The sequence below is a fragment of the Prorops nasuta genome, unplaced genomic scaffold (assembly GCF_024137725.1).
Source record: "Prorops nasuta isolate Cenicafe-Biocafe unplaced genomic scaffold, Cenicafe_Pnas_1.2 PNAS00024, whole genome shotgun sequence".
Taxonomy (NCBI): Eukaryota; Metazoa; Arthropoda; class Insecta; order Hymenoptera; family Bethylidae; genus Prorops; species Prorops nasuta.
In genome coordinates this window covers 2,535,541-2,562,167 of record NW_027116821.1, presented here as the reverse complement: position 1 = coordinate 2,562,167, position 26,627 = coordinate 2,535,541, and the positions used below count along the sequence as shown (strand labels likewise).

Genomic DNA, 26,627 nt, shown 5'->3' with positions numbered 1-26,627 from the left:
TTCTCTGGTATATCCATCGCAATCCTTAAAACTGATGATTTGTCATCTCAGCCATTATGTGTTTGCTAAGAAGTACCTAATCCCATTGCCAATAAAATTTTTTTTGCATGTACTCTTGAAATTGACTTTTCGCACCAACCAAATTTAACTAAAGTATCTGTAACAAATGATATAATTCACAAAGCATCGTGTTCCAATGCATTTTATACATGAAGATTAATTTTTACTTATCCGAAACAGATTTGAACATAACCATCCAGTTGACATGCCAAAATTTGTGTTTACATAAACATTGCTTTTACTACTTAATCGTACAAGTCAGCCGTAATCAGCAAGCAGAACTTGCAGCGTAGCGCTACTTCGCAGAGCTGCCAACTCAAATTGACCTTTTTCAGGTTTATTTTTCTTTTGTTGGGTATGCTGCTTTCCACTTTACCATGGAGCACTTTACAACGGGCCCGGCCCGGGCCTAAAGCAATGAATGTAGATGGCGCTGAGTCGCCACAGAAGACTATTTTGGGACACGCTATGAGCAATCTCCCGCCTCATCTGTGGTTCAACGATCAACCTCTGGTCGGCTCTGGTTTAGTCACTTTAGTCAGGTTCAGTTTGGTAATTTAGTTGGTTGAGTCGTGTGCTTGTAGCTTCAAAGGGAAAGTATTAAAATATTACACAAATGAAGATGGTAGATAAGATAGAGATGAGTCTTGATGATATCATCAAGCAGAATAAGGGCGGGCGAGCACGCGGTAGTGCCCGACGAGGAAGAGGAACCGCTGGCTCACCTAGAAGAGGAGCCCGTAGGATGCAAAGAGTAGGCGGCGGCGGTGTTGGTGGCACCGGCGGTGGTGGCGTCATTAGAGGACGCAACCGTGGTGGAATCGTAAGAAGCTCTATCCCTTACACAAGAGTAAGCTGTTAAACTTTTTTCTTAAAAACACAGGATTTACCTTTTCCCCGTTCTATCGTTTTGCTCTTCTGCTCCTCAGTCTTCTTAGTTCTTACTCTCACTCTTTCTCCTCTTTCTCTTTCTCTTTTCCTCTTCAACAGTTTTGAAAAAATTGTTTATAATTGTACAAAAAAATTACTGCTATATGCTCGTAATATTTGTAAACAGTAATCGCGTAAGCAGTTTTGGCTGATTAAATTTAATTGAAAATCGATATACAATTTATAAAATACCTATTATAACCTTACTATGGATATTTTAGGGTGATGTGAACAGTGCATGGAAACACGATATGTTTGATGGGGTAAAAAAAGTTGGACGAGGTGCTATAGGCAGTCTTGGTGTAACGAAGCTTCTTGTTTCCAATTTGGATTTTGGTGTATCTGATTCAGATATACAGGTAAGTTATCTCCTAAATTCTATTCAATTTGCTTTCTTCATAAACTTTTATAAATTAATACAAATTTTAGAATTACAATAATGACAAGCTGTATTTTATGTAGGAATTGTTTAGCGAATTTGGCCCTTTAAAATCAGCTGCGGTCCATTATGACAGGTCAGGAAGATCGTTAGGCTCAGCAGATGTCATATTTGAACGGAGAGCTGATGCAATTAAAGCAATGAAGCAATACAATGGCGTACCATTAGATGGTGATTAACTATTTTGCAATTAAGTAAAGTTACCTATGAATTGTTTTTGATGCTTACAATTTTAATTTGAAACCTATCTAGGCCGTGAAATGAATATACAAGTGGCAACATCGGAAATTCCGGTTGCGTCTGCAAGAGGCACCTCAAGATTGGGTAGCAGTAGTTTCACGCAAAGAGCACAAGCACGTTTCAGGGGTAATCGTGGAACAGGAACAACTAGAGGTGATTAATCTATAATATGAAGTGTTTCATATTTCGCTATTATATACTAATTCTGGTTTTTAAATAAATTTAATTTTAGGTCGAGGAGTTGGAGGAAGGCGTGGAGGTAGAGGGACAACCCGGCAAACAACAAAAACTCCAACTGCAGAAGAGCTTGATGCAGAATTAGAGGCTTATGTTAAAGAAGTCAAGTAACATATTCATAAGTCCTCACGTAAAATCAATACGTTTTCTTATAATTTGATGAAATACACTATTACTTTTATTTCAATGAGACGTAAGCTACGTATAAGTGTATTATCGCTAATGGTAAAAAACGATAACGCAAAAAAATTCTTTTCTAAGTGAATTATTTTTATTTTTGACGTTCTCTCCTAAGATAGGTAAATGAATTTTACAGATTCCCCACTTATTAATTATATATATTATAAAACCAAGTAAATTTTCGTAAAAGAAGGAAACATTACAGGCCATGAACAAGAAGATAATAATTTAATGTAAAACTGTAAAGACTGTATGGATTTTGTATGTAATGCGCGTGTGCTCATCTGCTGACAAAATACATCAAAATTCATCTTTAAAAGGTGTTGTTTATCAAAGTACAATTGTGCTTGTAGCCCTAACTACATTTATGGAGAACTCCACAATATTTCTGATATATTCTCAGAATGTAAACATCAGTACCTAATTCATAACAATTTATTAATATCACATTGATTTGTAGCTTTTGTAATATTGAGTAATTAGTATCGCCCACGTACCACACATTCATTCACACATTAATCACAAGTACTGCTACTGAGTATAGAAAATATTGGGTAGCTAGATGAGGCTGTGATGTTATTTAGTCAGGTCTAGGTTTAATTTATAAAACTACAGTTATATATTCATATGGCAAAATATTTTTGTCAAAAAAAAACCACGTACAAATATTAATCTAGAAAGAAAGAAAAGTTTATTCATTAATAAAAGGAATGTAATAGCTAAATTTAAGCGTTTATTACTCACCTAAGCGTAGCTATTCTTTTACTCAAAACAGTGGAACAGAATATAATTTAAAAGTAATTTGTACAAAAGAAATTAAGCTGCTGCGTAATATTTTTATTTTTGTCGGCCAACAATACATGAATATACGTGACAATCAACCAAAAATTAAAGCTGTGAAATTCAGTGGAAAGAATTTCATTCTCCTTTTTTACCATACAAAATTTATTTTATTTCAATTTTCAAAGGCACAATTAAAATAGCAGAAAAATTCATGTTTAGATTATATGTAAGTTAAAGGGTCACATTCATTTTTTATGGTGGAAAAACTGGTCAACAATAAAATTATTTAAGTAATTAGTTTTTGAACATAAAACACAATTAAGATACTTTACGCTTCCAGTTTCTTGTTTCTTAATTAATTTATTTTAAATATCTATTGCTCGTCAAACTTTAATGTTAGAAAGATAACTTAGGATTTAAATTATGCAACACAGAGAGTCGATTATTTATCTCACTGATTGTTTTTTTTTCATTTTCATGCATTTTTAACCTATTGACATGTCCAAACTATATTCCTCTTGCAACCAAACTTAATAGATTTTCTAATAATCTTATTATATCTATAATAGAAATAAAGTATTCTCACTGTTACCTTATTGCTTCTTATGCTACCTTTTTTCAAAATATTTATAAATACTGTCCTTAACACATTTACAACAGCTCATTGTTACTTTCAAACAAAATTATCATTAGAAGGAAATATGTCATATATTTTTTTAAACTTCTTTTATATTTTCCATGAAAGAAAATAAAAAACAATTTAATTTTTATAAGTTTACTTTCTACTTTCAACTTGTTAATTTAAGTAAATAAGTTTGTAAGAGATATTGACTTTGGAATAGTATTTGCAGTTACAGTGATAAAGTTAAATACGACGCATCTTGAAGGTCTGATATAAAGCAGTAAATAAGTAGCAACTTATGTCTTATTTTCTATTAACAAGATTTTTTCTATTAAGGAGCAGCAAAAAAATCGTAGTTAGATTAATTAAACCATTAAGTTAATCGTGATAATTATAACTGCTTTACAGTTTGCAGAATTGCTCTCAACTGCTGTAATTAGAAAAGTCGTCATTTATTTATCCTATAGAGATTACCGATATTATTGCTGAATGCAAAGTTGTATTTAGTCGAGACAAGCGCTAATTGCAGAAAAAATTAATTACAGAAAAACGCATAATGCTAAGAGAAGCGTGAAAAAAAATCATGTTATTTATTTAAGCTTTGGGATAAGCTTTTCTTTAAATTATTTTTTCTTCATATTTATCTTAAGCCATTAAATATTATTTATACAACATATTCAAACAGAAAATCACAACTATTTGTAACAGGTCAATAAGACCATTTAGTATACAAGTATACTTATACTATAATATATATTAGACTCTTTGTAAATAATGTACAATTCTTTTCCTCTTTTTTTCATTTGTAGTAAATATGCCACATACAGTTTGTGTTTTAAACTATTCTAAGTTTTGATTAGTAATATGGAAAAAGAGGTAAAAAATAATAAGGAACATCTTTGTGGCTTATAAATTGTCTGTTGAAAAGTTTCTTTGCGGAGATTCCTTAATATTTCTAATTTTTTTTCCTTGGAAGAAGCATGGTTTTTAAAAGAAAATTGCACTTTGGAAAATTCTTGATGCAAGACTACATAAGTTTTATGGAAAGAGATTCAGGATAAGAAAATTAGTAATTCTATTTTTATAAAGGAGAGGTATGATGTTGGAATGACCCTCTATATCTAAGTAATCGTTATTGCAGGGATGTTGGAGGTCGCTTAATGGTGTTACAAAATGATCTGCACACTAAGAATTGTAATTAAAAACTTGTATGGATGCAAACTGTGTGGATCAAATGTGATACAGAATCACGAAGTCATCCTACTTTAATGTACACAATTCTCAATCCGACCTCTTGAATCATATCATCAAATATTCGACTAGTACAATACATACATGTATCACGTAACTTTTGCTTTGGTCTTTCTAAAAGCTGGAAATAGCTTTCTCCGCTTTCGCTTTAGTTCGTCATTTTCTGCTGTGGAATTAGAATCTGTTGAAAGTGTTTCGTCATCCATAGACAAAACAGTAGGTAGTTCTTTTAAAGGTTTTCTTGCTATTGCTACACGAATTGCAGATTTTTCAGATAGATCAAGGGAATTTTCGGAATACGATGTTTTCGATAGGAATGATAAGGTTGGTTTTTCTTCGTTAAGGACCATATCAGCATCCTGACTATAAGAGCGTATCATACTGCTTTTTTCTCTAATTGCTGGCTTTATCGCTTCTTCGCTGCCTCCCTCTCCAACTATGAAGTGTACCACCTCGGGAGGGGTATCTTTGCCAGTTTCACTACCCGACGAATCTGGCGGAGCTGAAGTTTCTTTCCACGTAGTGTCAAAACCACCTGAAATCAATCAAACAATTAATAGCCATTCTTAAAACTATCAATCTCTGTCGTACATATATATATATATATATGTATATAATTATTTGACACAACCTATCTCATCAATTTCTTTCTCTTTCTTTGAAAAAAGGTACTTAACAAACTAACTCTATACCGATATATGTCAAGGATAAGACATATATGTAGTTGGGCATGAGCTGAAAAGACTGAACGTTACAAGGAATTAATCGGAAAAGTATTAAAGCTAACAAATTTGCTTAGATGTATGTATTTATTTAAAAATAGTTATGAACGAAACATTGAGTAATTTTACAAATATATGAGTAAAAAATAGAATTTATTAATTACTTTAAATGGATTCGTCACTTATTACATTGCTCTCTTATGTATCACAGAGCTAAAAACGCTAATTTTTCTTCCCTCCCTCTTCCTTTCTACATAATTTTCATTATGATGTCATTTAAATATTTACATACATACATACATACATACACACGCTCGCACGCACGCACGTACTATTACTTTTTGCCCAATTAATTTAATAAAATAGTAATTGAACTGTCGATATACACATTAATATTTACAAAATCTCTAAATTGTTCTATACGGAAGTTAAGTCGTCATAAAAAATGTTGAATGAGCGATTTAGACACTTTTAGGTTCTGATGATCTCTTAAAATATAAAATTGATGAAAATAAGTACAAAGAAAATCTTATTGCAAAACCCACATTATGATTATAAATTTTGTACGAGGAAAATTATGGCACGCTCCCGCCAATATGCAATAAGATTTTGATTAAAGAAGTCAAATAAAGAAAAAATCTTTACGAGTTTTTTAAAAATAAATCTTAAAGTGATATATAATTCTACAATTCTATTTGTTTTTTTCTTGTCAAAAAGAAATATACTATATCTGTTTATTTGTAGATTGAAATTGAGTATCGTGAGACATCACTCTGATGAGTAGTCAAATGAGTCTACTTCCGGCTTACCTGCAGCGCACGAAGAGGACGGAGTATAAATGGAATTTGCTTCGTCGTCCAAATCATCCTGGCTACTAAGTCGGCCTAAATATAAAGATAGATTTGTTAAATAAGAAAGTGAGAAGAGAGAGCATAACATCTAAAAGAAATATTCGTAACAAATAAAATAAAAGATCACCTCTTAATCCCAGAGTTCTGCCATTAGGTGCACCTCTATAAAGCACAGTCTCCAAATAATTTAGTCCATTATTATTGATTATGTTAAAGCCGCAAAGTAATTCGATTTGTTTCCACCGATGCACTCGTTCTTGCAATTCTGCTGTGACTTCATTCAAAGCTGTCCTTGCTTCAACAATACTTTTATCGACTTCGTCAATGGATTTTCCATGAGTGGAGACAAATGCTCCTACTAAACTCGATCGCTTCTTTCGTAATTTTTCACACTGAAATAAAGGAGTAGCAGAATAATTTAAAAAATTCAGCCAAGAAGTTGGGTCAGCTACTCGTAACAATTGATTACCAACCGCTTCGCGAGCCTGCTGCAGTTGTTTCTCAGCAGACATCTTTTTTTTGGTATAGGCTTTATTTTCTATCTCATGAGTCAATTGTAACCAATGTTGAAGACCAACTGGAGGTGACCAACATCTATCTTCTAGTTCCCCTTCAGCCCTTTGCAGTTCCAATTTTAACCTCTATAAAATGTTTATATTAATCTTAATGCTTCACATCATTAAATTATCATGTTAACTAACTTCAATTTCCGCGTTCAGTTGTGTTACTACTAGATCCGAATACGAAGTGTGTAATCCTGTGCTTTCATCCTGTAAACGTTTCTCCAAGTTCTGTTTTTCAGTTGCTGCACTTTCCTGCTCTAATCTGGCTCTTTCCAATTCTTTCTGCAATGAAAATATTTATTTGTTTCTGTCTCTGTACATACCTTTTGTCTCCTGTATCCTTAAAAGAAGCTTTAATTCTACTCAGTTTGTGTAACTTATTCCATTGCACTCTCATTTTCATTCAAATGCTCACATACTGAATTTTACACTGTTTCATTGAATCAATTAGTTAAAGAGTCAACAAAGAAACGAATGAAATATCGACTACTCCTCAATGGAATGCCATATTGATCTCATAACGCAGCATTTACAAAATACAAAAAATAATATCTTATAATTTTCAGCTTTACCTGTAAGTCTTCCAGTGCAAGTTCAGCCTTATGCAAACTTTCCATATCTTTCATCATTCTGAAGAGATGTTTCTGTGAATTTTTCTTTTGTTGATATGCATACCAGCAACCAATTAATGCTCCAAATAATAATGTAATCAATATAAGATCCTTGATGCTGTGTCCTATATCTAATAAATGTAATTAGTGACTATATATAATGTAAAATGTACAAATTCATGCTGCTAAATTAAGAACCACTAAATGTTAGAGTTACCTTTTGGAGGTCCAAACAAAACAACATCCATAGCTTTTAGTGCAATTTTTTGTTTATGAATTGGATCCTTAATTCCTAAGACATTGTTAAGATATTGCATATTGTTTACAGCTAGCCTGCATTAAAACGAATAATATTGGTGATACATTTAATAGCAGAAAATGATCGTAGTAAAGAAAATTACCTAGGTAATGTGGCTCCTGTAACACGATGTTGTATGAAAGTAGGGACATACTGAGGCAATTCTACGTTACTGCTCAACCATTCTGATGTTTGTTCTATAGTCCAGTTATGCACCTACAATGTATTAGTTACTTTATATTTGGATAAAAACTCTCTTAAGGCATTAACCTCTGATTAAAATATAAATAATAAAAATATCTGTACTTCTGATCTCAACCAAGCTTCCCAGAGTTCACGTACACTTATGTGCATATCATCATTGTGATGGAATGCCCTTTGTCTCCTCTCATAACCAGCCTCATATTGTAGTTCCTCTCTTAAAAACTTAATAAAAAAAAAATATAAATAATAAGTAATTTAAATAATATATGATTTCTAAGACATTTTTATTTAAGAAGACTGAAACCACACAGTTCTTCAATGCTTACATCATCTGATTCTGATAGATCTACATTTCCATTAGCATCATCATCCAATTGGCTGTGTAGGGATTTGATGGCTTCCAAACCTAGTCGATCGTGAGATGCCATTGTAAGACAAGCTAAATCATCGTTGCAAGTATCTGTACCTGAAATTAATTATATTATTTTGTTTGAAGGAGTATACAATGTTATGTTAAACTATGAAAAGCATCTAAGTCTTAAGCATATATTTTAACAAATGGATAAATCGTTAGTGTATTTTACTTGTGATACCAAAAAAAAGTGTATTACAAAGAAATTGTGACAAAGAAATGACAATTTAAGTATATTTATTCTCTGAAAAAACTAATCATATCCAAATAATAAAAGGAGAAAACATGAGCTCTGCAGTCCATTTGATATAAATAGTAATTATAAATAATATTCACCTCAAATTTTGGCCAGGCTCAAATGCACAACTTGATTCCCTTTGTGCCAACCTTAGGTTGGCAGCAGTCAGGAGTTAAAGGGTAATGATAAAATAGTATATTAACAAGCTATCATTGGTTAGCAATCTAAGAATTTGTAATATTTTTCAGCAGATCAGAGTCAAATTTATTAAGGTACTAAGTTGATCAGATGAATCTTTATGCAATAATAACAGCAGTGTCATTAAAGATTAAATTCAAGATGATTAAAACATTGGGAAATTAGGTGTAATCTAATACAGTTAGGTGTTTTTCGATCACTTGATCGATTAAAAAACGAATAAAGGAAAAAGAAGGAATTATTACCTGATTCATGAGCTACTGCTTGAGCCAGGCCATCAGTAAGTGTTGCAGTAAAAGCTGGTATTTTTGAATGCGGTGCGTTTGACACTCCGCTTTGATAACCCGGGCTGGGATCCAAGGCTCCTCCGCTGCATTTTATCAGCTCGCAGCACCAGCACAAGAGGTATATAACGAACAGTTCAGTGGTTACATGAGTACTCATACCACGCATTTTAGGTTACCTACACTTAAGTGTTAAATAGTTTTATCGCCTTCCTATTTTTATAAATAATCCTCGAAAACCTCGAGTTGTTTGGTCACTGTTTCATGGAGAGTTTCACGTTGTAAATTCAAGGTTACAAAAAAATATACGAGTTTCTTTCTGACTGCTAGCAACTAAACTGCTTTGCTTACCACTACCACTGTAACAATGTTCTATATCTATACAGCTGAGATTACAACGAGATCATATGCAGCTTTACGAAAATAAATTATATGCATGTTGATAATTAATAGTCGTAGACCGTAGTGGGTGTGGATAGTAGTAATGTTTCAAGCTCGTTTTAAAACTAGGACTTTTAGGAGATTATATTTATATATATTAATGTGTATATAAGTCGGTTGATATAATAAGTACTACTGCCCTGCCAGAGTGCTACTCCGCCTAATCAGATGTTTTATCGAGAGGTGATCAAGGCCACACTTCACTGACGACTCTGACTATTGCAGACTGCAGTACATACTGACTGACTGACTATCTATTAACTACTACCACTACAGCCACTTGCCACCAGTAGTGGGATTCTGTAACTCACGGCCGTATGCATAGTCGTTCCTTAACGGGATCCCTCACGCCTACTTTATCGACAGTTCAAGTCAATAAACAATTCGTTTAATAAAAGTCAAATGCGAAGCAAATTGAACAATCGGGCGTTTGTTGGACAATGTGCCAGTCCTAACGAGTCAAACGAACTTAAAAACATTCAAATTAGTTGAAATATAACGCTATACCATTGTGCCGCGTTCTTGAAGAGAGGTTACTTTTGGTTATTTCCACTTCAAGAACGCGGGACAGTGGTACAGCGTTATTCTTCATTCGATTTGAGTTTTTTTAAGCTCGATTGACTCGTTAGAATTGGCACATTGTCATAAAGAAGCCCGTTTTTGCAATTTGCTTCGCTTTAGAATTTATTAAACGAATTGTTTATTGACTTGTACTGTCGGCAAAGTACGCGTGAGGGATCCCGTTAACGGGATCCCTCACGCCTTGTTTATCGACAGTTAAAGTCAATAAACAATTAGTTTAATAAAATTCAAATGCGAAGCAAATTGAATAATCGGGCGTTTGTAGGACAATGTGCCAGTCCTAACGAGTCAAACGATCTTAAAAACACTCAAATTAGTTGAAAAATAACGCTGTACCATTGTGCCGCGTTCTTGAAGAGAGGTTACTTTTGGTTATTTCCACTTCAAGAACGCGGGACAGTGGTACAGCGTTATTCTTCATTCGATTTGAATTTTTTGTATCTCGATTGACTCGTTAGAATTGGCACCTTGTCATAAAGAAGCCCGTTTTTGCAATTTGCTTCGCATTTGACTTTTATTAAACGAATTTTTTATTGACTTGTACTAGTTGAGTTCGGAATTAAACTCTTTTCACTCCGACGGAGCTTTCCCTAGAATTCCCTATTCACTCCGTCTAGTAATTCTGTGTCCGGGAGCAAGTTAGAGAGTGAATAGGGAATATGGAAGAGCTGTGATAGCTAATTGCTATTCTATCCCCACTTCTAAAAGGAAAATAGGGGTAAGGTAAGGATAAATAAGAAATATTGGCACTAATTGGGAGCTCCGTCTGACTAGTTTAAGCGGGAAAGAAGCAAAATTGACAAATGTTGGTTTCATTATTTTGGAATTAAATTTCAAACGTTTGTTTATATAAATCTAAGGGCCTGATAAAGTAAGTGAAATAAAATTTAAAATAATACAATATCGTGTATAGTTAAAAAATTAATCTTTTATTTCTTTTTAACAGTTGTTATGAATAATGAATATAGTTCGTGTAGACTCTACCAATTTTAATTTAATTTATTTTGATAACTGTCTTCTTTCAATTAATTGCAATAATTTAGTAGTACAGCAAAAATGAAAAATTCCAGTAGCAACTTTATCCCTCCATATATTTTTAATATAATTTTATAAACTACTCACTACTTTTTTCTTGCAGTAGGACATCCATTTTTATTTTATCAAAATAAATTAAATTAAAATTGGTAGAGTCTACACGAACTAAATTCATTATTCATAACAACTGTTAAAAAGAAATAAAAGATTAATTTTTTAACTATATACGATATTGTATTATTTTAAATTTTATTTCACTTACTTTATCAGGCCCTTAGATTTATATAAACAAACGTTTGAAATTTAATTCCAAAATAATGAAACCAACATTTGTTAATTTTGCTTCTTTCCCGCTTAAACTAGTCAGACGGAGCTCCCAATTAGTGCCAATATTTCTTATTTATCCTTACCCCTATTTTCCTTTTAGAAGTGGGGATAGAATAGCAATTAGCTATCACAGCTCTTCCATATTCCCTATTCACTCTCTAACTTGCTCCCGGACACAGAATTACTAGACGGAGTGAATAGGGAATTCTAGGGAAAGCTCCGTCGGAGTGAAAAGAGTTTAATTCCGAACTCAACTACTGTCGGTGAAGCTCGCGTGAGGGATCCCGAACGGGATCCCTCAAGCCCTCTGTAGCCAACATTACGGAACGAAAAACGAGAGAGAATTGTCCAACGCTATTTTTCGGCCGATTTCAATGTTTTTTAGCTTGTTGGAATCGTTAGGACTCGCACCGTGTCATAAATAAAGCCGTATTTTCCAAAAAACGTAAAAAAAATAAAATTGTTTAAAAATTTGCATTAATAATATTTAAACGCAAAACAAATTGAAAAATCGGGCTTCTTTATGACGAGGTGCCAGAACTAACGATTCCAACAAGCCCAAAAACATTGAAATCGGTTGAGAAATAGAGCCGTACCATTGTCCCGCGTTTTTGAGGTGGACGAAAACCAAAAATTTTTAGGAAGAAGTTAGGCTTCCACCCCTCTCGCGGCTCACGCTAACGTGTTCCCCCACTCCAGCATCGAAACTTACTGCGAAGCTTTCCTCATGTTTACGCTATTCCCCTATCTGTAGCTATACATATATAAATACCGCTAAAATAATGTTGAGAACATTTCATCATGCCGATATAATGAAATTGCTAAAAATGCAATTTTCATTTTGAAATAAAATTGTAGAAAAGGAGATTTCGTAATGCTTGAAATATAGGGCGTACGGCGAAACGCGGGACAATGGTACAGTTGTATTTTTCAACAGAATTTGATGAGACTAGTAATAATTAAAGCCATTCTTCATGTAGATTGTTCTAAAGAGCTCGCATTTTCGATAAATCTTATAGTTTTTCAGCTATGAACGATTGAAGTTGCACGGCGCACAAATATATATTTCTTCTCTCGCGTAGATCAGCTGTTACGCACGTCCATCTTCAATCGTTCATAACTGAAAAACTATAAGCTTTATCGAAAATGCGAGCTCTTTTGGACAATCCACATGAAGAACGGCTTTAGTTATGACTAGTCTCATCAAATTCTATTGAAAAATACGACTGTACCATTGTCCCGCGTTTCGCCGTATGTCTTATATTTCAAGCATTACGAAATCTCCTTTTCTACAATTTTATATCAAAATGATAATTGCATTTTTAGCTATTTCATTATATTGGCATGATGAAATGTTCTCAACATTATTTTAGCGGTATTTATATATGTATAGCTACAGATAGGGGAATAGCGTAAATATGAGAGGAAAGCTTCGTAGTAAGTTTCGATGCTGGAGTGGGGGAATACGTTAGCGTGAGCCGCGAGAAGGGTGGAAGCCTAGCTTTCTTCCTAAAAATTTTTGGTTTTCGTCCACCTCAAAAATGCGGGACAATGGTACGGCTCTATTTCTCAACCGATTTCAATGTTTTTGGGCTTGTTGGAATCGTTAGGTCTGGTAGTTGGTACCTCGTCATAAAGAAGCCCGATTTTTCAATTTGTTTTGCGTTTAAATATTATTAATGCGAATTTTTAAACAATTTTATTTTTTTACGTTTTTTGGAAAATACGGCTTTATTTATGACAAACTGCGAGTCATAATGATTCCAACAAGCCCAAAAACATTGAAATCGGTTGAAAAATAGCGCTGGACAATTCTCCCTCGTTTTTCGTTCCGTAATGTTGGCTACAGAGGGCTTGAGGGATCCCGTTAAGGAACGACTATGGCTGCGTTCGTTTATTAACTGCGAGTACTAAAACTCTACAATGTATGTCACGTAAAATATAGGTTTTCAGTACTGGCAGTACATAAAAACGAACGCAGCTTATGCATACGGCCGTTAGCGACAACTTTCGGTATCGTTATTCGTTAAGTCCAGTTACCGACAGAAATCGCTAAGTGCGGTTAACTAACCTGCAAGCGACAACCAGTTAGCAATACCGACAATCATCGCTGGGAAGTTACAGAATCCCAGCACAGGCGTGAGCTGTTATGTTAATTAAAATAATCGTTAATTTTTAGAAAAATCCTTTTATCACTTGTACTATTTAAATGTAAACTTGTGTATTTTATACTGATAAAATGGGAATTACTGGACTTATTCCATTTCTAGAAAAATCATCAAAAAAATGTAATATAAAAAAGTTTTCAGGGGCAGTAGTTGCTGTGGATGCTTATTGTTGGCTACACAAAGGTGTATTCTCGTGTGCTGAAAAATTAGCAATGGGACAAAAAACAAATTTGTAAGAAATTTGAATATGTATTTTGTTGTTTCATTCTCACCTATAAATAATTTTTTCAGATATGTCCAATATTGTATGAAGTATATACATATGCTTCTTTATCATAAAATCAGGCCAATTCTTGTATTTGATGGACAACATTTGCCAGCCAAAGCAGAAACAGAAGCAAAAAGAAAAGAGTATAAACTGCCTTTCTTATTCCACTGTAAAGCTTTGCTAATTGAATTTTTCTTGTAGTTTGCGCTCATTGAATCGTAAAAAAGCAGCAGAGTTGTTGCGTATTGGGCAAAAAACTGAAGGACAAAGTTTACTCAGAAGATCGATAGATGTTACTCATGAAATGGCATTAGAGCTGATTAAGTGTTGTCAGGTGGAAAATATTGATTGTATTGTTGCACCTTATGAAGCTGATGCACAGCTAGCTTATTTGAGTATCAATGGATTTGCAGATATTGTAATTACAGAAGATAGCGATTTAATTCTATTCGGATGTAACAAAGTATTAGTTCTCATTTGATAATTAATTTGTCTTTAACATATGAGATTTTTATACAAAATAATATTTTAATTTTAGATCTTTTTCAAAATGGACTTGAATGGTAATGGCCTCCTGGTTGAACATGAAAAACTATATCTGTCAATGGACGGTCTTGCAAATCATTTTGATTTTGAAAAGTTTCAACATATGTGTATTTTATCAGGTTGTGATTACTTAGAATCATTGCCAGGTATTGGTTTAGCCAAAGCGCGTAAATTTGTATTAAAAAACACAGATAATGATGTACATAAAGTAATTATCTTATTAATCAAAATATTCTCTTTAAAAATAATTTTGTCAGAGATAGTTAAGGTAATTCATATTTCAGGCTTTAGTAAGATTGGGGTCATATCTAAACATGAAGTCATTAGTAGTTACAGAGAAATATCGGGATGCATTTATGCGTGCGCTTTTAACATTCAAGCATCAACTCGTGTATTGTCCTCAGCAACGACAACAAGTGCGTATGACGCCACTTCCACCAGATATTAAGGAGGATCAATTGCATTTTGCCGGAGTCAGATCAGATTCGGATGTGGCATTACAATTAGCGCTAGGAAATATGCATCCTTTTACTCTAAAGAAATTACACGATTTTGATCCTGATAGTCCAAAATTAAAAATGCGTTTAAGCTGTTGGAATCAACATAATAACCGATCCGACGATAAAGGCACTTGGAAAGAAGAGTTTAATAATAAGGAACAACTAAAAAGATCTAATCAATTTAAATCTATGCTGTGGCCAGATACAGCTGGAAAAAAGACTGTTCTGTCAATAAAAACTGCCAAGGTTCCTTCCGTTTCTGATAAGACTGTTGAACCCGGTATTTTTTATAATGATTGAATATGAAGCAATTTATTTATTGGTATGTTGTTAATATTCTTACTATTTCCTTATTTAGATATCCAACTGTTGGGTGATGATGAAATACTCTGTATGTACTCTACTCTAAATATTTGCAATGAGCAAGAAATGTCAAAGCAAGATAATTCCCCTCCTAATAGTAAACTTAGTACATCTCGGATATTAAAAAGTAAAGACAGAATCTCACCTATACTCATATCCACTAAAAGAAGAAAACTCAAAATGAGAAATATGGTTGCCTTCAGACGTACCATTCTAGATGAAAATGTTTTAAATGAGAGTAAATATTTTGCAAGATCTGCAACTGAAACCACTATTACTAATGAGAAGGAAAATAGTTTAGGTATACAAGACGAAAGCGTTGAAGAAATTTCAAAACGTGAACTGCCTAAAATTCATATTCCATTTAAAAAGATTTACCATAATCGTGAAAGTGCATTAAATATGAAGCAGTCGTGTACAAATCTACCTATAATTATACCAGAAACGTGTTTAGATACTTTAGATGATAATAAGATCAATTTTGTGAAAGAGGTGGATGTAGATTACACTTCACCATATGTCTTTAATAATAAGGCAGAACAAACAATGACTGAGATTAGTTCAACATGCGTTATTATACCAGAAACATGCTTAGATATGGGCATCGCAACGAAAAATGTTGAAAATGATTCGTTTAAAAATGAAGCCAGTCAAAATATATCTAAAATATCTACAAATCATTCTGAAACAATTTCACCAGACTGTGATTTTGATTTCCTAGTTAGTCAAAACTGTGTTAAAGATTCAGAATGTTATCAATTGACTGCTGTGAAGACAAAACAATCATCTTCAATGAAAAAAATCCCAGTAAGTGAAACATAATTAATGTTACAATGTTCACTTATATATTCTTTTTCTTTTCACAGATAAAAGCAAATCGAACCGTCTCCCGCAAGAAAATAACTACGCAGGGATTTCAACCTCAGCTTAGCATGTTTGGATTTCATAGAAGGTCCGTTGGTGTTTAAATTACGTTTTTTAAATTTCTTAATGCTAGTATAGATATTAATGTTTCTTATAATTACAGATGTGAGCAGAAATTATAATAAAATTATTATATGTGCATTTTTCCGAAAAAATCAATTTAAATACCAACTTTTTTAAACTTCATAGTTTACAGAAAGCTATATCTTTAAAAACAAAATCCATCTTCACAAATTTTTCTTCATCTTAATTTACTTTCTTGAATAATATTTTTATTTATATGTAGTATTTATTGTTGCAACATATATAATTAAAGAGTTTGAAGGTAGACGAGAGGACAAAACAATAAACTTTATACTGGTTGTAAATATAAAATTATTTAATGTGACACAAAACGGCATAAACAGATAATTATTTTATTAGCTGAATCCTTACTTAAATGATATCTTGCAACTTTAATTTTGAAAAAAATGTTTGCATAAATCGTCATAAGTCGTAAACTTTCCTGTAGTGGGATTCTGTAACTCTTAGCGACAACTTTCGGTATCGTTAAGTCCAGTTACCGACAGAAATCGCTAAGTGCGATTCTGTAACTCAGAGTCAGCAGCGATGATTGTCGCTTGTAATGTCGGTACTGTCGGTAACCTACCGAATCCTACCGAATAAATGTACCTTTCCTTTTTAAGAAAACTCTCAGTTCAATCTTAGTTAAGCGACGGAGTTACGAACAATTGAAGTTAATATAAATTGTACTAAACCGAATCATTTAGCTGAGAATTGATATTTCACTGAGTTTTTTGGTGGGTAGGAGAATGACATAAAGATAAAATGTCCTAACGATAAAATGACCTAAAAACGCTAACTTCACATTGGTTAAAAGCCGGTATTGCAGATTACCGACCGAATCGTCCGAATTTCCTAAATTTGAGTAGCTGGCAACGCTGGACTGTCGAACGTCAGTAAATAGAGTCAGAGGTTATGCACAGTAGAGAAAAATTCTGGATCTGTCAGATAAGTATTTTAAATGAATAAATGAAAATGAATGAATTACTTTGTGGGTATTTCTTACATTTTACAGAAGAGCTACGAGAGGAAACATTTAAAATATTATGATGTCATGGAAGATCAGGAGGTATTCAAAGAATTTGCTAAGCAACATATTTTGAAATATTTAAGAGCCGAACCACAATAGGATTATTTGTTATCCACACTGACAGTCTTTGGATAAACGAGAGAGAGAAGGTTATGCTGCTCGAATAATGTTAGGATATTAATACTGTGCCTGGATTGCATATTGCTGTCAAACAGTTTTTGCTTTAGCAGCCTTCGTGTCGAATAATGCCCATAAAGAAGGCATGTTTTCAAGAGGTCTAGTATATAGGGGAGATCGTTTTTCTCGTGTAATTTTGGTAGTGAGTATAAACTTAAAACTTTTCAATCTGGAACAAGCTTATGCAGGATTAACGCAAATTACTTGTATAGTTATTTGAGTAAATAAATTCTTTTTAGAAGCTCTATCAAACATATACCTTTTGCTTGGATATAATGTTATATGTTTTTTGTAGATTTATTGAGAAGAAAAGATGTGAGATTACCTTTCGAACAGTCTTTGGAAACTGCAGAAGCTACCTGACAAATATGGTTGCAATCTCACTGAGGTAAAAGAATGAGATATCTTGGTAAATTTTGTAAAATACAATTCTATAGAAATGTCCCAGTTATTTTTGATAAGAAGAAAGACCAATTAATTTTATTGAAACAATCTGTATGTGTGCTATAGAGACCGTGCACACCAACACAATGATAGCGAAGTGTCAATGTATAACTGTATACGTATAAATAAATTACACTCAAAAACTGCGAAAATTGACCGATAGTTTGCGCTGATAGTATGCATATACACCAATATACATTCTTATCTCACTGTCATTGTGTTGGTGTGCACGGTCTCTATAATATTTATTACTTTTCTTAGATACAATGATGAAATAAATTTCTGATTGCCTGGCCTCTATTGTGGAGAACCTGATTCAGAAATGACTACTACTAGACTCGAGGAATCGAATATAAACCTTACTAGAAGAAATTGGAATATTAATGTAAAGCATTGCATGCTGTGAATTTCTCTCAAATAGCAACTATTCATTCTATCATGATAAATACTTCATAATTTTAACTGAACTTTGTTAAATGACTGTTTCAATTTTTCATATTATTCTTTAGATTTCACAATTTACCTGATGGAAGAAAAATATGATTAGAGGAATTCTAAACTACTAATAGAAGCATTATAAATTTCCAGTGCTATTATTACACGAATTTCCTGAAATAGCTGCCTATAATTGGGGATATACAAAGTGTCCACATTTTAAATGTTGAAAAATCAAGAATTTTTGGTTCGAAAGTAATGACTTAAAAAGACCCTCGATTAAAAAATACATTTTGTGCATTAAGTGGAACTTAGAAGAGTGTTTGCAGATTAAATTTAAAAAACGCATGTTCCAATATTTATAATTGCGGTGTGGCAAATTTATGATTAGATATATATGAAGATAAAAGACACAAAGGTTCTTATATATCTGACCATTATTTTGCCACACCGCAATTATAAATATTGGAACATGCGTTTTTTAAATTTAATCTGCAAACACTCTTCTAAGTTCCACTTAATGCACAAAATGTATTTTTTAATCGAGGGTCTTTTTAAGTCATTACTTTCGAACCAAAAATTCTTGATTTTTCAACATTTAAAATGTGGACACTTTGTATATCCCCAATTATAGGCAGCTATTTCAGGAAATTCGTGTAATAATAGCACTGGAAATTTATAATGCTTCTATTAGTAGTTTAGAATTCCTCTAATCATATTTTTCTTCCATCAGGTAAATTGTGAAATCTAAAGAATAATATGAAAAATTGAAACAGTCATTTAACAAAGTTCAGTTAAAATTATGAAGTATTTATCATGATAGAATGAATAGTTGCTATTTGAGAGAAATGCACAGCATGCAATGCTTTACATTAATATTCCAATTTCTTCTAGTAAGGTTTATATTTGATTCCTCGAGTCTAGTAGTAGTCATTTCTGAATCAGGTTCTCCACAATAGAGGCCAGGCAATCAGAAATTTATTTCATCATTGTATCTAAGAAAAGTAATAAATATTATAGAGACCGTGCACACCAACACAATGACAGTGAGATAAGAATGTATATTGGTGTATATGCATACTATCAGCGCAAACTATCGGTCAATTTTCGCAGTTTTTGAGTGTAATTTATTTATACGTATACAGTTATACATTGACACTTCGCTATCATTGTGTTGGTGTGCACGGTCTCTATAGCACACACACAGATTGTTTCAATAAAATTAATTGGTCTTTCTTCTTATCAAAAGTAACTGGGACATTTCTATAGAATTGTATTTTACAAAATTTACCAAGATATCTCATTCTTTTACCTCAGTGAGATTGCAACCATATTTGTCAGGTAGCTTCTGCAGTTTCCAAAGACTGTTCGAAAGGTAATCTCACATCTTTTCTTCTCAATAAATCTACAAAAAACATATAACATTATATCCAAGCAAAAGGTATATGTTTGATAGAGCTTTTAAAAAGAATTTATTTGCTCAAATAACTATACAAGTAATTTGCGTTAATCCTGCATAAGCTTGTTCCAGATTGAAAAGTTTTAAGTTTATACTCACTACCAAAATTACACGAGAAAAACGATCTCCCCTATATACTAGACCTCTTGAAAACATGCCTTCTTTATGGGCATTATTCGACACGAAGGCTGCTAAAGCAAAAACTGTTTGACAGCAATATGCAATCCAGGCACAGTATTAATATCCTAACATTATTCGAGCAGCATAACCTTCTCTCTCTCGTTTATCCAAAGACTGTCAGTGTGGATAACAAATAATCCTATTGTGGTTCGGCTCTTAAATATTTCAAAATATGTTGCTTAGCAAATTCTTTGAATACCTCCTGATCTTCCATGACATCATAATATTTTAAATGTTTCCTCTCGTAGCTCTTCTGTAAAATGTAAGAAATACCCACAAAGTAATTCATTCATTTTCATTTATTCATTTAAAATACTTATCTGACAGATCCAGAATTTTTCTCTACTGTGCATAACCTCTGACTCTATTTACTGACGTTTGACAGTCCAGCGTTGCCAGCTACTCAAATTTAGGAAATTCGGACGATTCGGTCGGTAATCTGCAATACCGGCTTTTAACCAATGTGAAGTTAGCGTTTTTAGGTCATTTTATCGTTAGGACATTTTATCTTTAGGTCATTCTCCTACCCACCAGTTTTTTATTGAAAGGAAAACTAATAATATCGTTATAACTTAACAACGACCGAGATAGATGTCGCTAGAGGTTCAGCGGTGTGGCGGTCCGAGGTAGTTCAACCACCAAACACCAGAGGGAAACAGAACGTCCCCAAGTTACACATCTATGTACAAACCAATTTAAGACAATTATAATTTTGAAATATCCTGTTCTTGTTCCTGTGGAATCCGTCGAGTCCACATGTTTTTCAAAAGGCATCTCGTATTACTACACGTGTGGGATAAATTACATACTTTCTGTAAAAGATCATTTGTATAATAATTTGCATTCGACATATGGAAATACACAGGACGTTTATTTTCCGAGATCAGATTCAGATCATGGATCAGACTTGCCGCAGTGTCGCAACTTATGAAAAAAATACTAGACCACCCTAGGCTGATCCGGATCTAGTGAGGAGGCTTCCGCGAGCGGGAATCCGGATCCGGATTAAGTAGAGTAAGTAGGGCCTACTCAGGTGTGATTGGAATTTTAGCTGTCATTAGTGTCATTATTCTAACCAATAAAGGATAAATTTGAAGGGAAATTTCCAATACATTTTACTAAAGATAAAGAGGGATTTGTAATAATCATTAATAATTTTCATTTTTTATTATAATATATTAATTTTCTTACATTATTTTTCGTAATAATATTATTTACAGATTAAGCAATGGACTATATGAATTTATGGAATATTTTATTTGAAAATGATGAAGAGGAAGATAATGTATTATTATCTTACATAAATTCCACAGAAACTCATAGACGAATTGAGAATTATGTTCCACAAGTTTTGCTGAATTATTCTTTATCAGGTAATTCAAATTTTGCATATTCGCTTGTGTACTGTGTTTGCAATCTTAATATAACAATTCTGAAAACATTACCTATAATCATTTATCGGATTGTATAATTTGTTTGTATTCCCTTTATTAATGTAAAATTTGTATTTTGTGCAGATTTTAAATCCCATTTCCGTCTATCCAAACCAACATTTCAAGCATTGCTAGAGAAAATAGGTTCTTGTTTGCTGAACACTCGTGAAGGGCCAAAAATAATGCCATTTAAGCAACTCGCTGTTGCTTTATGGATATTGGGAAATCAAGAGACTTACAGGTATATTTTATTTAAACACTGATTATATGATTTCCTTAAATCCATTATTATACACAAATGTTAGGCTTTATAAAGTATATTGTATATTTTATTTAATTATGTAAATTATAATATTTAAAACTACTATTAATAATAAAGGCTAAGGTTACCTTAGCTATCTCCTGTATTGAATATATAACGTACCAATAATTAGACTCCCTTACAGATCTGTTTCTGACAGATTTAACATATCTAAGAGCACAGTATGGAATTGTCTGTTAAATGTGGCGCATGTTCTACAAAATCATAGAGCTGATTATATAAAATGGCCAGAACAAAACTTAATAATACGGAATGTAGAGACATTTGCAGAGATAAGCAATTTTCCTGGTGTAGTGGGTGCCATAGATGGGTGCCACATACAAATTAGTGCTCCTACTGAGCACCCTAATAGTTATATAAACCGTAAAGGTTTCCACTCCATTGGCCTTCAAGGAATATGTGATGCCAATAGGAAATTTATTGACGTTTTCGCCGGCTATTGTGGCAGCGTACATGATGCTCGAGTTTGGCAACTCAGTAAAATTAAAGAGGCAATAGACAGTAACCCACAGCGATATTTCCCTGAAAACACGCATTTAATAGGAGATTCTGCATATCCGTTATCAAAGACTCTTCTCGTTCCATATCGAGATAATGGCCATTTAACTAATATTCAAATTAATTATAACAAAAGTTTATCTTCAACTAGAATAGTGATAGAACGAACTTTTGGTTTACTAAAAGCTCGATTCAGGAAACTAAAATACATGTATTTGTATGATACGGATATAATTCCTCTTCTAATACTAGCATGTTGTATATTACATAACATTTGTATTGATAATGAAGAAGAACTATTTAATGTAACCGAAGATGAAGATGACTTTAATATAGAAATTGATAACGAAGAATCTGCTTTTTTGGATGGAGAAGAGAAAAGAGATGTAATAGCGCATTTACTTAACATATAGAATACTTTATAATTTTATTTTGTAGATTCAATAAATTTGTACAATTACGAAAAGTTACACATATACATAGATATAAATATAATATACACCTATATTTTATTAATAAATATATATTTTGGCTACATTAATAATGCTCAGTTTTTCTTATGAGGACTATTGTCAATTTATAATAATTAATATGGAACCGAAATAAAAGAAAAATTGCATTTATTAAATTTATTATGCGAATGAAAAAATTCAGTAAAGATCTTATATTACCCTGATTTATTATGATGGTAAGTTCCTATTTACTCCAAAGCTTATTGAATCCACTTGCTTAATAGCACCAGTCCTAGAATAATATATTACTTACAGAGTATGAGTCTTTATTCAATTATTGATGCGAAACACCACAAGGCTACATCTGTTTTAAACTATTAAAACAAGTAAATTTTCAGTTTTCCTTATAAATATAAAGATATCAAATTGTCTGCAAAGAAAAAGAATTATATTAATTAAATTAATAACATATAATAATGTACATTTACAGTATCACTTTAATAGTATATATTACTCTGATCTATTATGTTGCTGAATTCCTAGTTTACTGCGAACCTTATTGATCCACTTGGTTAACAGCATCAATCTTAAAATTATATATTTTTACTCACAAAGTATGAGTCTTCATTCAGTTGATGCGAAGCATCACAAGGCCACATCTCTTTTAATCCATTTATACAATTAAATTCTCAATCGCTCTTAAAAATATATAAAGTTCATATTATCTGCAAAGAAACATAACTATTTTAAGTTAATTGTATGGAATAAAGTATTTATAGGAACACTTTGATTGTAATACACTTATTTTTACCTGCAGTTTATATATTAACTCTTCGTAAAGGTTAACCTCCTTGAATATGACAATTTTGCAGCAAGCACTCTTAAACATTTTTGTTACATATGCATTAAAGATGAGAAAGTACACAGTGGGAAATTGAATCGTGTGTGCTTCGGCTAGCTTCACTATGTAATTTAACGTGCAAAATGATATACTACACTATAGTTGAAAGCACACACGATTCAATTTCCCACTGTGTAGTACAATGCCTTCTTTTGAAAATATGTACTGGTCAACTATTTTTGTGCTCCACAGATCTGTTTCATAAGAAACAAAGTTTAAAATGTAAAAATAACTTATCAAAGAATGTATTTTTCTTATATAAATAAACTGCATCTATATTTGATCAATTAAATCATGTGTCATGAATGCTGTATCAAATTTACATTTAAAATTTGATAATCCACAAATGTTTGATCAATAAGCAGTTGCAATAAATAAATATATAAATTAAAACATCTACAATGTATCGGCATAGCTGGTAATATGTCAGTAATAAAATAAAAATCAGAAAGCATTGTAAAAATGTCCAATATTTACGTAAAAGTGCCCTATTCTTCTAAATGCTTTTTCATTAAATTTAAAAATTCTTTTTTCAGCTTAGCATTTTCTCTATGATGCCTTTCTCTCTGCTCATAAATATCGTCTATGGTCATTTTGGCGGCTCTAATAGAAGTGCGTCGTTTTATGACTCGTGTCTGTGAACTTGCACTCACATTGGAGCAGCATGCAGCATTATTATTAATTATTATTTCAGGATCATGTTCATCGTCGTTTGTTCCCTCCGTTATTTGTGGTCTCCCTGTGGAAACAGGATCTGATATGCTATATGCTATTGAAACAGGGTATATTTCCGGCATCGAGAACATTATTTCATCAATTATGTCAAAATACTCCCAATTTGGTTTGCCACACGCACCAGTTTTATTACTCGAATCTTTTATATGTTTATACTTTTTCTTTAAATTTTTCCATTTACTAGAGCACTGTTCGCCGTTCACTAAATGTTCTTTGACGTTCAATTCTTCAGCAATTTCATCCCACATTTTTTTTTGGAAAAAATCTTTGTTATTAATTATTTCCTTTCTTTGCCTTATATTCTCTAATAATAATTTAGTACTCGCAACTGTCCACGAATATTTGGTTTGATCTATTAAAAGAGAGACAGAATTCATTAAATATATGTTAATTATTTTCTTTTATTAAATATTAGTGAAATTAGAAGTTCAAACATGACAAACAAAATATTCAGTTATTCCAAAATAAAGTATTACAGAACATACCTATATATCTGTTGTGTGCGATATATTTATCCATATTGAAGCTTCTACAACAAATTCAATGAGATAAAAAATGATAAAATTTATTATTATATAGAAATAACGTATCCTTACGTTTTTCTCAAATATTTTAAAAATAATTATAAAATTCTGACAATCTGACTGAATAGTCCGAGTAGCTCCTACTTACTCTACTTAATCCGGATCCGGATTCCCGCTCGCGGAAGCCTCCTCACTAGATCCGGATCAGCCTAGGGTGGTCTAGTATTTTTTTCATAAGTTGCGACACTGCGGCAAGTCTGATCCATGATCTGAATCTGATCTCGGAAAATAAACGTCCACAGACTACCGAAAGGAAAATAATTCCCTAGTGTTAAATATAGTCAATTCCACTATATTATTGGTGACCCCGACGTGATTCCCGACGGATTGCGTGCCGCGCGTGTTCAAGGGATACGAAAAGGCCTAAACCATGCTTCGGACACCGACCAGGAACCGAACATGGAAGGAAATATTGGAAGAAATGAAGAAGTGCACGATAGAGAAACGGACCAGGGACGGCACACGGGTTCTACGGAGGACAGTCGCTCGGCAAACCCTAGCAGATCATCCATCCAAGGGACAGAGAATATCTACAAACCGGAAGTCGAACCAATCACGGAAGTCAGGCTTCCCCCTTTCTGGAAATCAGATCCAGACCTATGGTTCATTCAGGTAGAGGCTCAATTTAACTCCCGTAGGGTTAGAGGCGATCAGCGAAAATACGATTTAATCATAGCGTCTCTAGACCCGGAAGCATTGAAACAGGTGTCGGACGTGGTCCGAAAACCTCCATGTACAGAGCGTTATGAACACCTTAAGGCCAGCCTTATTGCGAGACTAACCGACTCACAGGAACGCCAACTCCAGAAATTATTAGGGGAACTCCAGTTAGGGGATAAAAAACCCAGTCAGTTGCTACGCGAGATGCGCGAATTAGGAGGAGGAATCGTACACGAGGACTTACTCCGTTCCAGGTGGATTCATGCCATGCCGACCAGCGTACAATCGTTCTTGGTAATGAGCTCGGAATTTGATCTGCCGAAATTAGCGGAGGTAGCAGACCGATTACTGGAAAACTGTCCTACTCAATTTGTCATGGAAACGACGAAGATACCCCCCAAACCAGAGATCTATGAAGTTCGAAGAACGGAATCAAGTGAAAAGATTGAAGCATTACTCGGAAATCTCACGGGGGAAATCCAGGGCCTTGCAAAATTGGTAAAGGAAATGGGCAAGCAGGTCGCGGCGCAAAACAAACAAACACGTGATCGAAGCAGGAGCAGAGCGAGGAGCGTACCTCGGAACAAGGACAACAATATTTGTTATTTTCATACGAGGTTCGGCGATCAAGCGAAAGGATGCACAACTCCGTGTGGTTACATAACGACCAAACAGACGGAAAACTAAAAGAGCTGTATTCCACCCAGACGGTTGGAGGCAGCATGGCAGATCACGAAATCTGTCTATACGTACATGATCGAGGAAATAACATTAAGTTCCTTGTCGATTCGGGATCAGTGGTTTCGGTACTTCCCAAATCAATGATTAAGCATCCGAAACCGAGTGTGACACACCTCTATGCCGCAAACGCCACAATCATCGGGACTTACGGGAAAAGGACCCTCATGCTCGATTTTGGGTTACGAAGAAACTTTAAATGGACTTTTATCGTTGCCGACGTGAAAGCTGCCATTCTA

At 33.3% G+C, this 26,627-nt stretch overlaps 6 protein-coding genes across 8 annotated transcripts; 4 read left to right on the top strand and 2 right to left on the bottom strand.

The window, feature by feature from the left end:
* Positions 1–541: 541 nt before the first annotated feature.
* Ref1 (RNA and export factor binding protein 1) lies at positions 542–2,395 on the top strand. The gene is made up of 5 exons (XM_066740748.1): positions 542–910; positions 1,212–1,349; positions 1,453–1,600; positions 1,682–1,822; positions 1,902–2,395. Exons 1-5 carry the CDS (start codon positions 677–679, stop codon positions 2,015–2,017), a joined length of 777 nt encoding a protein of 258 aa, XP_066596845.1. The 5' UTR covers positions 542–676; the 3' UTR covers positions 2,018–2,395.
* Positions 2,396–2,892: 497 nt separating this feature from the next.
* Positions 2,893–9,847, bottom strand: Stim (stromal interaction molecule). Of its 3 annotated transcripts, XM_066740747.1 has the most exons (12): positions 9,085–9,222; positions 8,740–8,790; positions 8,318–8,457; positions 8,094–8,213; positions 7,891–8,003; positions 7,707–7,822; positions 7,451–7,620; positions 7,017–7,160; positions 6,789–6,956; positions 6,443–6,707; positions 6,274–6,348; positions 2,898–5,277 (listed from the first exon to the last, which is right to left on the bottom strand). In XM_066740747.1, the coding sequence occupies exons 3-12, from the start codon at positions 8,417–8,419 to the stop codon at positions 4,832–4,834; spliced, it is 1,719 nt and encodes a 572-aa protein (XP_066596844.1). In that variant the 5' UTR covers positions 8,420–8,457; positions 8,740–8,790; positions 9,085–9,222; the 3' UTR covers positions 2,898–4,831. The 3 variants fall into 3 exon arrangements, with proteins under 3 accessions (XP_066596843.1, XP_066596841.1, XP_066596844.1); XM_066740746.1 differs by lacking the exon at positions 8,740–8,790 and having other exon boundaries at positions 2,893–5,277; positions 8,318–8,397; positions 9,085–9,847; XM_066740744.1 differs by lacking the exon at positions 8,740–8,790 and having other exon boundaries at positions 2,897–5,277; positions 9,085–9,842.
* Positions 9,848–13,592: 3,745 nt separating this feature from the next.
* tos (Exonuclease tos) lies at positions 13,593–16,663 on the top strand. Its single transcript, XM_066740636.1, has 9 exons — positions 13,593–13,647; positions 13,818–13,908; positions 13,968–14,087; positions 14,146–14,407; positions 14,483–14,698; positions 14,775–15,270; positions 15,349–16,160; positions 16,220–16,305; positions 16,381–16,663. Exons 2-9 carry the CDS (start codon positions 13,889–13,891, stop codon positions 16,397–16,399), a joined length of 2,031 nt encoding a protein of 676 aa, XP_066596733.1. The 5' UTR covers positions 13,593–13,647; positions 13,818–13,888; the 3' UTR covers positions 16,400–16,663.
* A 3,125-nt stretch (positions 16,664–19,788) lies between these two features.
* On the top strand, positions 19,789–23,187 carry LOC136781716 (putative nuclease HARBI1). The gene is made up of 5 exons (XM_066740690.1): positions 19,789–19,801; positions 20,953–21,079; positions 21,286–21,438; positions 21,583–21,739; positions 21,945–23,187. The coding sequence occupies exons 3-5, from the start codon at positions 21,294–21,296 to the stop codon at positions 22,729–22,731; spliced, it is 1,089 nt and encodes a 362-aa protein (XP_066596787.1). The 5' UTR covers positions 19,789–19,801; positions 20,953–21,079; positions 21,286–21,293; the 3' UTR covers positions 22,732–23,187.
* Positions 23,071–25,199, bottom strand: LOC136781717 (uncharacterized). Its single transcript, XM_066740691.1, has 5 exons — positions 25,079–25,199; positions 24,892–24,935; positions 23,582–24,758; positions 23,285–23,495; positions 23,071–23,200 (listed from the first exon to the last, which is right to left on the bottom strand). The coding sequence occupies exons 2-3, from the start codon at positions 24,923–24,925 to the stop codon at positions 24,160–24,162; spliced, it is 633 nt and encodes a 210-aa protein (XP_066596788.1). The 5' UTR covers positions 24,926–24,935; positions 25,079–25,199; the 3' UTR covers positions 23,071–23,200; positions 23,285–23,495; positions 23,582–24,159.
* A 190-nt stretch (positions 25,200–25,389) lies between these two features.
* LOC136781849 (uncharacterized) lies at positions 25,390–26,337 on the top strand. Its single transcript, XM_066740854.1, has one exon. The coding sequence runs from the start codon at positions 25,390–25,392 to the stop codon at positions 26,335–26,337; it is 948 nt and encodes a 315-aa protein (XP_066596951.1).
* Positions 26,338–26,627: the final 290 nt, after the last annotated feature.

Coding starts and splice junctions, on each gene's coding strand:
- Stim (XM_066740744.1), bottom strand. CDS start 9,292: ATGCGTGGTATGAGTACTCATGTAACCACTGAACTGTTCGTTATATAC. Junction 8,458..9,084: donor AGCAGTAGCTCATGAATCAG/GTAATAATTCCT, acceptor AATTAATTTCAG/GTACAGATACTTGCAACGAT. Junction 7,621..7,706: donor TTTGTTTGGACCTCCAAAAG/GTAACTCTAACA, acceptor TACATTTATTAG/ATATAGGACACAGCATCAAG.
- LOC136781717 (XM_066740691.1), bottom strand. CDS start 24,925: ATGGATAAATATATCGCACACAACAGATATATAG. Junction 24,759..24,891: donor CGCACACAACAGATATATAG/GTATGTTCTGTA, acceptor CTCTTTTAATAG/ATCAAACCAAATATTCGTGG.
- tos (XM_066740636.1), top strand. CDS start 13,889: ATGGGACAAAAAACAAATTT. Junction 13,909..13,967: donor ATGGGACAAAAAACAAATTT/GTAAGAAATTTG, acceptor TAATTTTTTCAG/ATATGTCCAATATTGTATGA. Junction 14,088..14,145: donor ACAGAAGCAAAAAGAAAAGA/GTATAAACTGCC, acceptor TTTTTCTTGTAG/TTTGCGCTCATTGAATCGTA.
- LOC136781716 (XM_066740690.1), top strand. CDS start 21,294: ATGGACTATATGAATTTATGGAATATTTTATTTGAAAATGATGAAGAG. Junction 21,439..21,582: donor GCTGAATTATTCTTTATCAG/GTAATTCAAATT, acceptor TATTTTGTGCAG/ATTTTAAATCCCATTTCCGT. Junction 21,740..21,944: donor GGAAATCAAGAGACTTACAG/GTATATTTTATT, acceptor ACTCCCTTACAG/ATCTGTTTCTGACAGATTTA.
- LOC136781849 (XM_066740854.1), top strand. CDS start 25,390: ATGGAAGGAAATATTGGAAGAAATGAAGAAGTGCACGATAGAGAAACG.
- Ref1 (XM_066740748.1), top strand. CDS start 677: ATGAAGATGGTAGATAAGATAGAGATGAGTCTTGATGATATCATCAAG. Junction 911..1,211: donor GCTCTATCCCTTACACAAGA/GTAAGCTGTTAA, acceptor TGGATATTTTAG/GGTGATGTGAACAGTGCATG. Junction 1,350..1,452: donor TATCTGATTCAGATATACAG/GTAAGTTATCTC, acceptor TATTTTATGTAG/GAATTGTTTAGCGAATTTGG.